At 40.2% G+C, this 13,547-nt stretch overlaps 1 protein-coding gene across 1 annotated transcript in view; it reads right to left on the reverse strand.

Moving 5' to 3' along the window:
• TBCD (tubulin folding cofactor D) overlaps window positions 1-12,404 on the reverse strand; it is a gene marked incomplete at its 5' end in the record, with an annotated part of 121,702 nt that extends 109,298 nt beyond the window's left edge. The window contains 6 exons of the mRNA XM_080629102.1: window positions 3,672-3,727; window positions 4,503-4,646; window positions 6,555-6,656; window positions 7,393-7,490; window positions 7,684-7,734; window positions 12,212-12,404. Of these exons, the coding sequence (XP_080485228.1) occupies window positions 3,672-3,727; window positions 4,503-4,646; window positions 6,555-6,656; window positions 7,393-7,490; window positions 7,684-7,734; window positions 12,212-12,404 (644 nt within the window). The remainder of the gene's footprint in view (window positions 1-3,671; window positions 3,728-4,502; window positions 4,647-6,554; window positions 6,657-7,392; window positions 7,491-7,683; window positions 7,735-12,211) is intronic.
• Between the last annotated feature and the right edge of the window lie 1,143 nt (window positions 12,405-13,547).

The raw sequence follows: 13,547 nt of genomic DNA on the forward strand, positions 1-13,547 counted from the left end.
GTTGCTGAGGGTGGAAACACTTCAAACTACCATAAATTCAGCCCTTCTGTCTCCAAGCAAGGCTTTGACCCAGAATTCCACTTTCACTTCAACCTATAAACTTGTATTCTAGAGATTTCTCATCTTAATTGCAAGCAACAACCATACCAAAGGTCCATCAGAACTGGTGAAAAGCTCAAACAAATACAAGGGTTCTCTCCACCATTCTCACCAAGAACAGCTATTTTGCACATCTGAAAATGGGTGCAAATCCACAGTTGGTCCATGCTACACTGTTATCAACCAGACCCATATAAAGAGTAATCATCAGTGCTACACTGGGGTTTTGTATATGTGAAAAGGTCAAATACTTGTTATTGAACACACTAGATGGGTCAAGAGATGTGTTTTCACCTATCTTAGGGCAAAAGAGGTACGTTATGGTTAAACTACTTCTGTAAACCTATAATCATCAGTGCCAACCAAGGTACAGTTAGGGCATCTACTTCAGTTAGCTGATTTAGTGCTCCTAGCACTTAAAAACAAGCAGAGATTCAGACTAAATTAAGAAACTTTGTTCTTAATGCAGTCAAAGGAAACAAGGTATGCAGGAAAGCTCCAAAAGTACAATTCATAGTGCTTAAAGTAGGATGTATGCAGAGCCTGTAACTGGTTATTTTATACACCTACAAAGTAAATGAGGAACTGTGCCAAGAGTTAACTAACGGGAAATATTAAATACAGAGAAGACAGGAAACAGTGAGCATGTATGTGATCACTTGAACTGTCTTCAAAGTCAGTATCTGTTGTGTTCAGCAATAAAACAGTGAGGATTTGGGGCAGGGGTTAGTTGGGAGGGTGGTTTGCTTTATAACCAAGCAGCAATGACACAGCCTTCTCTTGCACAACAGCACAAGTGAGAGAAGTAGCCTGTAAAGTAGATGAACTGGTTCCTAGACCCTTTCTTAGCCCAAAGGAGTTTAAATCTTATTTTCCCAAAGGAGTGCTATAACCTCCAGACTAGAAGCAAGATAAGCCTCATCCCCTCCTACTGCTACCAGATCCCTGAGCAGACAGAAAGGAGAATTCATTAAACAAATTCCAGCTCCTCTGCCTCTGAAAAAGTAAATTACTTCAGAAAACGGGATTCCTGATGGTTCTCTTGAAATTTATTAACTCCTTAAAGCAGGAACCAGAACCTAGACTTTCTCTTCCTCCCAAAGCAGTTCCCTACTCAGTGTGTTACTGAGTTAAGATTCCTGTATCTCATCTCTCTCCTTGTCCTTGGATTTCTGTAATCCTAAGAAGCAGCAGCAGTGATCTCTTCTCAGAATAACTATGCCCATTCACTAAAAAATTGATCTGTGATATGAAAGCAGTGAATTCAAGTGCACCAAGGCCAAAATGCTTTGGACCCAGGTCTTCCAATTCCTGGTGAAGTGTTTTAATCACTAGATTATTTCGAAAATAGTGTTTTCACAATAAACTAAATAATTACAAGTACCCTAGATAGTAATTTTCCTCCCATTATAGCTTTACACACTTTGAGGCAGCTGGTACTAGAACCAGCTTAATGTCTTCAATCACCTTACTTGTTAGTATATGTCTTTAATAAAAATTAATTCAGCCAATAAAATGGAGGTGAAAAGAACATAAGACAGCTGCTAATGACACACCTGCCCGGTACCCTGTGTTCGGATGCAAGGCCCTTATGAAACCCCCCTGAAATCCAGGGCTGAGCACCGCATGAAGACAGAGTTTTGCTGAACACAATGCTGTATTCAATCACATGACTATATATATGCTTCCACTAGTAATTTAGTTTTACAGATACCCTGGAGTACAAATGAAGCGCAAATTCAATTACCATAATGTGATGAAAGAATCTTTTTAAATTACTGTCACCCTTACTGGAGAAGGCTTCCAAACACTGGATGTACCTTCAAGAGCCTATCTCAGTTTGTTGATTTGCACGTTTTTCTGGGGTTTTAGGAAGCATATTTGGCCACATGAATGCTCAAGAGTAATTCACTCTGTGGTGCATTTCCACCTTAAATCCTCTGCTTCTGTCAACTTGTCACAAGGCAGATGACCAATGCAAACATAAAAATCCTAGAAAAGCAACTTCCAGTTCTCAATTCCAAAATGACTGCAAAAACCTATTTAGGACAAGGAGAGAAACCTACATTCTGTCACGTGGAAATAAGTATGTAACAGTAAAGTTCATCTATTGAAGACAATTCAAATGATTAATGCATTCACTTAAATTTGGCTCTGAAATATTTCAGAGCAAAACAGAAAAGTACAGGACTAGTCACCAGAAAACTGTGATTCTGCTCTCAAACTCCTTCATGAATTTTCTGCATGACTCTGCCAGTTCTAAATCAAAAGCATTTGTTTTGTCATGAGATTCAGAACTGCACCATTATACTCAACTAAAAACACACTTCTAAAGCACTGAGTCCTGTGACTGAAGCTCAATTAATTTAAAGTAAGTACATGAACAGTTATTTCCCAAAAAAGACAGTTAGGATCTGCTCTACTAAATGTCATATTTAACAACTGTTTTGATACAATTAATTCCTCTTAATCTGAAGAAAAAAGTTAATGCAGATGTTATCGTTCAGACCAGCTACTCACATCCACTATCATCATTTCACCTTGCTCGCTTCACCTATAGAGCCTCTGCTCCTACAGCTACACTGGCAAAACTACGTTGGCAGAGCCCCCTAGTGTAGACAGAGTAAATGCTGGTGTAAAGAGTTTGGACGGGTTTTAATTGCTTTAAAAAGAAAGGAGAAAAAAAAAAAAAAAGAAAAAACAAATGACAAACTGAGCTGACTATAGCCCTCTTCTGCTAGAATATACTGGAATAGGAACTATGATATATGCTGGAAAAAGATACGCAGGTACCGCCACAGTTTATGGTCTAATTCATTTTCATATGCATCAGAAATGAAATCTTCACTAATGCAGGAGTAAAGAAGAGATACAGAGGTTCATAATTTCAATTTTACAAACAACCTCACCACCAGTGTCACTGAAATGACGCAAAAAAAATGTCAAAACAACTGCATCTTTCTCACAAATTTTTGGGTGTCAAGACCACCATGTAAAACAACTGGATTTAGAAAGTTCCGTTTCCCTGCACCTGTTTAATTTGATTAATTAATTGACAACAATAAACCTAAGAAAGCAGAAGTTACAGAAGTTTTCTGGATGAGAGAATGAAGAAAGGGACAAGACGGATATTAAAATTCATTCTAGCACTACTCCTTCCTTTTACATAAATCCCAATGGGAAACATCAAGCCAGTAATCCCACATACCAATTTTCTGTTTAGTGTACAACACACTGCAAAAATCAGCAGCAACACAAAGAAATTGTATCTTTCTGAAACCCTGCAGTACAAACATTGTAAATTGCCCTGGAAGGCAACTGAAGAGTATCCTGTTAATAGTGAGGATCTGTATCACTGTAGGTACCTGTTCCTCTAGTAAGCAGAAAAAAAACAGAGCATGCCCAGTAACAAACACACTATTGGATCTGATTCAGGCAAGTTTTACACCCCACATACAGCTGGCAACTTCCAGTCCTCCCAAAACCATCATTAGCAGCGTCAGACAAAAATATGGCAGGAGAAAGGGGAAGTAGCTTTTCCCTTTCTGCCAAGAAGCACAAAAGAGACTTACTTTGAAACCAGCACAGCAGCTGCATCTCGAGTCTTATCACTGACAACCAAGTAACACTAAGGGTAAAAGAAAACTAACTGTAAAGCAATGCATACATGTAGATTTAATAACAACTACATGACTTCGTACATGAATATACTACTTATGATTACAAACATTATGATCATATATTTTATGTAATTATGATTAGAAACTCAGCTTAAGGTTGTAAAACTCTTAAATTTCCCACTTTGGGTATCTCAAACAACAGTCTCCCTTTTAGTCTTTCAAAGGTTCTACTACAAACCTACAAGAGTTAAGCCACTTAAGTGCTGCAAATGTCAAAAGCATAAGATGTTCAGGTATTTGTGGGGAAGGCATGCTGTTTATTTTTATCTTAAAAGGCTGACAAGTCAAACACTTGGGCTTATGCTTAGTGAAACTTTATTTGTGGAAAATTCATCATGCGGTCATAGCTTCCAATGTTACTAATCCTGATCAAAAGCTGATTTTCAATATAAATCATCAAACTTGGCTTTCAGAAAAAGCTGGCTACTGTTTTCAAATGCTAAAAGCTGTTAACATAATCTAAGGCATGCAATCATATCAGATAGTTGTAAAACAAGTCAGTTTACTGCTTGTGAGAAAACAAGTAACAGCCTCATCTGACACTAAAGCAGCAAAGAACATCTTGAAGATTCCAAAACTACAGATAAATCTTTTACAGATCAGATGCAAAACATATGGGCTTAAACAATATTCTGAAAAGACAATAATTTATTACATATTGGAAGATTGAGCCTCAGAAAAACAATACAGGTTGGAAAATATTACAAGAGGCTTTATACTTACTTTTGCTACTGTAAGTATGCGATCCATTGTGGGCACACGAGTGTGCCCCTCCTCAGAAATATTGCCGTCAAAACGGGCCAGATCAAAAGGAATCAAGCATATCATGGAGAGCCATAGCAGAAGCATATAACGAGTTTCCCAAGTCTGGAAAAGAATGGTAAAACCGAGTATGTACTCCCTTTTCTGCAGTTCATTCCAACAAAGTGCCTGATGCACAAACTATCCACTGGCTTCAAGGATCTTATGGAGTGAGATGGTAAAAACTCTGAACCTGAACACTCTGAAACACTAAAGAAGACAGAACTACAAGCAAATCCAAACAGGAAAACAGTAACAAAATTAATGGACCTTTCCCTCTGAATCAGAATCCAGACAAGTTTATTTCCTTCCCAAAGGAAAACTACATGCTGCTGTTTTCCTGTTTGCTCCTTCTCCCCTTAGCCCATTTGTGCCTCCAAGTCACAAATACGAGAGAAATAGGTACTTCTTCCTAACTTCTTATGTATTGATGTCATGGGTTTACTGAAAGAACTTCAGATGTGTTTCATGAGATATGAAGGAACTTTTGCAGGCTTTAAAGCTGTATAACTACAACAGCAGCAAAGTGATCAGAATTGATAATATTTATTATGAATTTATTTTAACTTAGAGCACAGATACAGTTATTGTCTTCAGATCCATTATTTTTTATTTGTAATAGATTATGATCTCTCAAAATTAATCTTCATTAATAAGCCTTCTGGAATTTTTACCTTTCCTTATTCAAAAATAGAAGAATATGAACTATGGTATGCTGGACTCGATGATCCATACGGATCCTTAAGGAAGGATCCTTATGGGTCCCTTCCAACTCAGGCCACTCTATGATCTCAATCCATGCTTAAAAATTATTTGCCTAAATACTTTTTTCAAATCAGAACTCTTGCCCAGAATATTCCTAGCCAAATAAAACTTTAAATAAGGACATATAAGGAATTGATGGCACACTGTTTCTCAAACTGCAAACAGGTAGGAAAAAACCCTGAGATTCTACAGTTACTTTTCACACTCAAGAATGTATTATCAAAAAGAAGAATTCCTCATGCCATAACTGTGCCATTTTCTCACCTCCCTCTTTTCAAAAGAAAAGTGGAAGAAAAACAAAACAAAATCAAAAAACCTCACAGATCTGAAGATAATATTCAGGGATTGGGGAAGAAAAAAACATTTTATGAAATTAAGCAAGGAAAATGAACTATCATTTTCATTTCCTCATCAAAACAGAAGTTCTCATACCAACTTTGACAAAACCCCAGGGTTTTAAAACCAACCTCTTAACGTTAAGAGGGATAAACACATAAAACTTATATATTCCATTTCCTGTGATTTTACTTTTATGACTTCCAAGGTAAATTAACATAACCCTTAATGATTTGCACAGCAGGAAGAGGATTTTTCAGTTACTCCTTTTACAAGTTCAGTACCTTTCACTGCCTTTCTTACTACTGTTGTTTCAATTAATTTGTTCCCCTATATGAATGGTTAGAGATTTTACTTGCACCTCTACAACCATCACTTCTAAATCCTCAGAACATGTTCCGTGAAACAAAAACATAAAACCTTTTCTTCAATACTAAATTTCTCTTCTGACAAGATTAGCATCACACTAAATCACAGAATAGTTTGGGTTGGAAGGAACCTTAACGCTCATCCAGTTCCAATCCCTGCCACAGGCAGGGACACATTCCGTGAGAGCAGGTTTCTGCAAGCCCGTGTCCAACCTGGCCTTGAACACTGCCAGGGATGGGGCAGCCACAGCTTCTCTGGGCACCCTGTGCCAGCACCTCACCACCCTCAGAGTAAAGAACTTCCTAATAGCTCATCTAAATCTACCCTCTTTCAGCTTGAAGCCATTCCCCCTTGTCCTACCACTAAAACCCAGATGTTCAATTAACACTGGAGGGGTGTATCACTCCTTTATACACTTTTTTCCAGATATTTTTCTTAACACTGCTAATCAGCTTTTTCTGCTGGAGATATAGAAGTTAAACAAAAAGTAAAGCAAGTTCTCACCTCAGGATCTTTTGGATTCTGGTCTACAAGCATATCCAAAATAGGCTGTAGATCACGAACTTCATGAGGAAACAGTGGGAGGAAAACTTTGTATCCTCTCACCTGTAACAGAAAGTTTCAAAATTTAACAAACCATTTGGCATTGTCAGGTACTGAGGAAAAGTAAAAAACCTTTTAAGGAGCTTGTGTATATGATCCTCATGTAGTATCAATATAGGTTATGAATTAAGGTCTTAAATACCTTGATATTTTTGCATTTTACAAACTCATTAAGAATTAACAGATTGCTCATACTTTAACTTGAAGCCAAGGGGCCGCTGGGAGATTGCCTAGTCCAACTCTCCTGCCAAAGCGTGGTCACCCACCGTAGGCTGCCCAGGATCATGTCCAGTAGGGTATTCAGGATCTCTAGGGATGGAGATACCCCAACTTCCCTAAGCAATCCACTGCAGTGTTCAGTCCTCACAGTCAAAACATATTTTCACATGCTCAGATGGAAATTCCACAATCCATCCAATTCTTCATCATACTTTACCGTTCCTTTTAACATTATGATTCTGGTTTTGTCACTCAGTAACTCAATGTCTGCAATTCTTTATAGGCTTTTTTTATTGCATGCAGACCTTGATTTTTACCACTTTGGATCATTAAATAACATAAACTATCAGGAAAATGATAAAAAAAAGAACTACTCTTTCACAGTACAGCTTAAAACATTTTGCTGCACTGCTTAGTCAATTACTTATTTTACTATTTTTTGAAGGTGTAGATTTTTTTTCATTTAAATGACAAATAATATATTGAAAACATGTATTTCAGTTACATTTGGGTTTTTTACCTTTGTAATGATGTAAAGAAATTTAAAAGCCAGGTGAACAAGTGGGGGAGGAGATCCATTGTCCCGTACTATATCCAACAACAAAGTCATCATCCACTCTAATGAAACGGAAGGGGAAAAGTGAGACTACATGCAGTTAACTTACAGTTTCTCATACTTCTAATAATAAAGAGAGATAGCAGTGTTATAAGTAACATAAACCACAGCAATCTTGTAATGCAAATACAGACCTTCTAGTTTAACAGATTTTCAAGTCTATACACAAAAAATATTTAAAGATGATGTTCATACCTAAGTGACGATCCAGTAAGTGAGGTTGCTCCTGGTACTTGTCCATTATACCTAAAAAGGAAGATATCTGTAATAAACTAGTCAAAATAAGGACTCTCACAGGCATTAATTGCAAGATACACCCCAATTCTATCCAGCTTTAGCTTAAGATTTCTGTATCCTTGAGCTACGTGCTGCCACCACCTGTAAGCAAGGTCAAAAAGAAAGAACACTACAAAGAAATAACTGTAAAAATACAGTTTGTGCCCTTCCACAGTGCAATCATTTACCTACACTGAACCAAAAAGTCTCTTTAGGAGTCTCTCAAACTACTGTGAACAAAGCTCACAGCACTCACTCAGTTTGCTGCTGTCCTTCACTGCAGAGCTCCTTGTACCTCTCCTTTCCTAAGCATCACTTACCAGCACACCATTTCTGAAAGAACTCTGCAAACAGAGGACAACATTGAACCACTGTAGACTGCAGCTGCTCCAGATGTACCAGCTTTACACTGGACTCCTACCCACAGAGGACCAGAACACTGCTTTACACCTTTCTGCCCTGCTGTTCACATCTTCTTCATTAACATATGGAATCCCACTTACTTTTACACACTTTTCTACTTGTTGGCAACTCAAATTACTGATTGTCTTTAAAAACACAGACCAAGATATCTCAACATCAAGAACTGGAGTAGCATGACTCTTTTCTAACCCTGAGGCTAATATAGCCACAGGGAAATTCTCCCCAGACACACTGGGCTTCGCCACAAGCCTGTCTCTCCTCCCATGCCTGGAACGTATTTAAAGAATAGTTCCATCACTGAGGATCTGTACTGAAACAGGGTATGGGCACCACAAAATTCTTCTCTCTTTCTTTTGAGCTACCTTACTATAACAGAAAAAAACCCAACACAGTACTACTTTGAAAGTGAAGATGCACTTCACAGTCTTCAGAGCTAGTTTTTCATTTTGAAATAGAATAAAGTATTCAGCCAAGAACAACGAACACTTGATAAATTTTAACCGGGACGAATATAAACTGTAGCTATTACTATTTGCTCCTCGAGACTTTTCACATTACCTTATCTTGCTGCAGTAATATGTTATCTTCCCTTTGGGAATTGACTTAAGGAAAGACAAACTGAATATTGAAAAAAAAACCAACCCAAGAACAACTTGCCACAGCTTTTAGAAACAAAGGCATTTCAATTTACACATAGAATCAACAAAAAGCGACTGCAGAAACAAGAGCTGGGTTTCAGAAGAGATCATCAGCTGAACCAGTATTGCACTGGAGACTGCCAGGGTCATTTTAGATATTTGGTCAGAAAATAGCTTTTTAATTAGAAAACTAAAATACTTTCTTAATCTCTCCTTTTCCTGCATTTATGTTTCTCACAACTTCGCTCCCTATCCCTTTTCTCCATTTGTCTCATCAACACTTAGATTTAAGATATAACTCATATTCAGCAGTGCTGCAGTTGACCAGTGAATGACACTGCACAACCACTTTCAATGGTATCCTTGACAGGCATTTGTGCAATTCCATCCGGATACCACAGTGTTGCCTTCTATCAAGAGGGAAGCCTGAGCTCCTAATCATCAATAACTTCCTACTGTAGTTAATGATACCTTGTCCTGGATTCAACTCTAACAGTTATTTTTCCCCTTTTTAGTAGCTGGTGCAGTGCTATGTTTTCAACTTTAGTCAGAGAACAGTGCTGATAACACACTGACATCTTTAGTAGTTGCTAAGTAATGCTTACTCCAATCAAGGACTGTTCAGTCTCATGCTCTGCCAGTGAGGAGGGTCATGGAAAGCTGGGAGGAGGCAGAGACAGGACACCTGACCCAAACTAACCAAAGGGGTATTCCATACTACATGGACACTACTACTTACATACTACTGGCACATCATGCCTAGTATAGAAACTGCAGACAGCTACCCAGAAAGCCCAGATCACTGCTTGGGACGGGCTGGTTATCAGTTGGCAGGTAGTGAGCAAGTGTATTCTCTCCCTTTGTTACTTCCTTTATCATTATTATTACTGGTGGCAGCAGTAGTAGTTTTGTGCTATACCTCAGTTACTGGACTGTTATCTCAGCCTGTGGGATTTACATTCTTTCAGTTCTCCTCCCCATCCCTCCTGGAGCAGGAGGGAAGAAGAGGGGAGTGAGCAAGCAGCTGCGTGGTTCTGATTTACCAGCTGGGCTTAAACCACTACATACCTTAAGCTGCAAATGACAGAATTAGTGAATACAAGAAATTCCATCAACACTCCAAACAACAGCTCTCAAGCAGATATGGAATTTGCTGTTAAATTCCACATCTTTCCAACTTGTTTTCCCAAATCACAGTCCAGCAATCTAAAATAAGTCCCTAAATCTAAATGCTGAAGAGAATTAACTGGAAAATAAATTCTTCAAATGTTGTTATTTAAAAAATAAATCAATAAATAAAAGTTCCTTATTTTTCCTACAAAATCATGGTTGCAGATTAAACGCTCTGCCTGTCATGGTTTAAGCCCAGCTGGTAACTCAGCACCACGCAGCCATGTGCTCACCTCCATCTCCCCTTCCACCCCCAGGTGGGATGAAGAGAAGAATCAAAAGAATGTAATCCCCATGGGTTGAGATAAGAACAGACCAATAACTAAAGTATAATATAATACTGTTAATAATAAAAATGATAAGAGAAATAACAAGAGGAGAGAATATAAAACTAAAAAGGGAAAGTAAAAAAAAGCCAACAATAAACAGTAGTGATGCACAATACAAGTGCTCACCACCCGCTGATCGATACCAAGCCTGATCTGAGCAGCAATCAATCCCTTCCGGGTAACTCCCTCCATTTTATATCCTGGGCATGACGTGCTGTGGTATGGAATACCCCTTTGGCTAGTTTGGGTCAGGTGTCCTGTCTCTGCTCTCTCCTGGCTTCTTGTGCCCCTCCTCACTGACAGAGCATGAGAGACTGGAAAGTCCTTGATCAGGGTAAGCACAACTGAGCAACAACTAAAACATCAGTGTGTTACCAGCATTATTCTCAGACTAAAGCCAAAACACAGCACTGCACCAGATACTAGGAAGGACAAAAATAATGTTACAGCTGAGCCCAGGACAATTCCAAACTTCTAACAGTCCACCAAAAAAATTAGCAACATGTTTTCGTAAACGCTTCAGAGACCTGAGTTAAAACCCTCTGTAAGTGATGATTCCTGCTTTATCTGCATACAGATTATTCCTTAAGCTTCAACACAATATCCCACACATTTAGCCTGTCACCATATTTGGGACAGTTTGCCCAAATGAGGGCGAATTATCAAAGGATCAAACGGTACCTTACAACACTAAATATTACAACCAAGTATTGAACAGCATACTTGTACCTATCAGTTTTACGTATATTAACACTGAATTGAATGGGCAATGATGCGCATGCAGGAAGTTCATAAATACAATTTAAATACACAGAGACAGTACACATGATATGGAAGACAGAGAAGTATAGCAAGGTGACTGGGTGGAGATGATGATGGCCTTTCAGACACAGATTTCTTCAATAATGGCTTCTCTATCCCATCAAAGCCAATCATTTCACCTGTGATACCAAACAATCAACACAAATATAAATGTTCTAGCTACTTCTTTCTGAACAGATGCAGGCTCATCATTAACCTCCTCAGAACAAACAGTTATGTCAACTAAGTACAATACTACTGAGTAACTTCTGCAGGGTCAGATTTCCAAATTTAGGGCTTTCTGGTTTATTGTTTGCCTACCTAGTCTCTTTTTGTCCAAAACACAGACACTGGATCAATATTTTGACTGCAAGTTTTTTGGGTTTTTTTGCAATTTCACTATTTTTGCAAAAGTACTTGCAAAATGTTACTTCACTTAATTCAACCTGTAAATACAAGAAACTTGGAATGAACTTTTGCAAACCAGCTGGCCAGAATACTGGATCCAATACCCAGATGTGCATCATAACAGGCTAATTACAAAGGCCCTGCTACATGTACCTAATTACACACTTCTGTGTTCAGCTGAGGTCTAGAAGCAGAATTGCTTTCATGATATGGCACAAAAGCTCAGTTACCAAGTCAGACTCAAGGTGCCATCTGAGAAATAATTACATGATCTGTATGGATTCAGCTGCCCTTCATATTTCCTATGAAATGGAAAGTAAAAATATTAAATTATCACTTTAAAGCTCAAAATGTATGCATTTTTAACAAGCAATTAGGTACAAAAATGGCTTTATTTGACAGACATAAAAGCTTTAATTACGCTACTTCCTGCATTTGAACGAAAACTGGAAGCTAAGCATGGGTCAGAATTCAGATTTCTTAAATCTGAAACCTAAGTTTTCATTTACAGTAGTTAAATTGGGGAATACACACCTGGAACAGAAAAAATAAACCTAAACTACCTGTTGATAAAGTTCCAGCATTACTGCTAACCCAAAATCAGTGTTTCAGTCCTTTTGGGGTACTAAATTCCTGCAACCAATACAGGAACATGCTCCCTTTGGATGCTGTGCTTACCTACAAATTTTTCCATGATCGATTCCCGAGTCACCAGATCCCCGAAGGCTTCCTTCAGGTTACCGATGAGCCCTCTGACCTCCTGGCTCTCTGTGAAGCTCTCCAGGACTCTTCTCGTGGTGACGACACTCGTCTCCTGATTCTTGCCTTCCTCTGGCTCCGACCCCACTCCATCCATCTCGCTCAAAGCCATGTCCGCCGCCGGCCGTCACCGCTGCCTCCCACAGCTGGGCAGAGCAAGAGCCGGTCAATGCACCACAGCCCACCCCTGCCCTCAGCCGTCCCTCCCTCAGACAACACCGCCGCTCCCCACACACGAACCGCGACAGCCCCGCCCACCGCCATGCGGCCCAGCGCGCCTCTTCCAGACACAGCGGAGGCCCGGCCCGGCCCAGCCCTACCGCACCTCCCCACGCTCTCGGGAACGGCGAAGACACCGGCGACAGCACCGGAGAGGACGAAGGACGCGCTTACCCTCCCTCGCCTCCGACTCGACCCCGCCCGGCCGCCCCGGCGCGCATTACCCTGGCAACCTCCGCGGCGCTGCCCGGCGCAGCCTCGCTCCTACGGGGCGCCGCGCGGGACGAAAGGGTGCAGGGGCGGCTGCGCGCCCGCGCGAGTCCACACCTCCCAGCCGCAGGGCGGGCGGCTGAGGGGGGGCTGAGGAGAAGGGCTGACGGGAAAGGGGCGGGTTCCTTGGGGAAGGGCGGCAGTTCTCAGTCTTCATTGTGGATCGTGCGAGCTGCCGGCCTGGTTTACGCTTCTTCAGCGAGCTGTGGAACGTCGCTCTCCATCTCGGCTCTACCTTGCTGTGGCCGTGAGTGCTCCCGCCCCGCCACCGAGCCCACTCTTGTCACCAGGAACAACTGTCCTGAATCCGCCTCCCAAATCACCTTGCGTAGGTTGCAGAAGGCGTGTAGAAGGCAGCTGGATTACGCCGTTATCCATGACTGTATTAATTTCGTATCTTATCCCTACCAAAACATCCAATGCCATGGTTAGTTTCATAACTTATTATCTAAATCTCTTGAAATTCTGGAAACAAAACTCGTTGTCTTAATTCATAACATTCTGGAAACAAGGTTTGAGTGCTGCAAACTACAACTGCAGCAAAAAAGGGAAGGGAATTAAGTGGGCAGACTCACACCAAGTGGCTGTCCCCTTACTGCAGTTAATGGTCTTACACCAGACTCTTTCCCCTCAGGAAGCTCTTTTGTCATATTTCAACCTAAAACACAGAACATCACCCACTCTTCCTACACACTTTCCTCCTAGCTACTGAGTATTTTACCTGGTAACAGCACTACTTCTCCACTTGGCTCTTGACACATCCCCA

This window comes from Psittacula echo (assembly GCF_963264785.1).
Source record: "Psittacula echo genome assembly, chromosome: 14".
NCBI lineage: Eukaryota > Metazoa > Chordata > Aves > Psittaciformes > Psittacidae > Psittacula > Psittacula echo.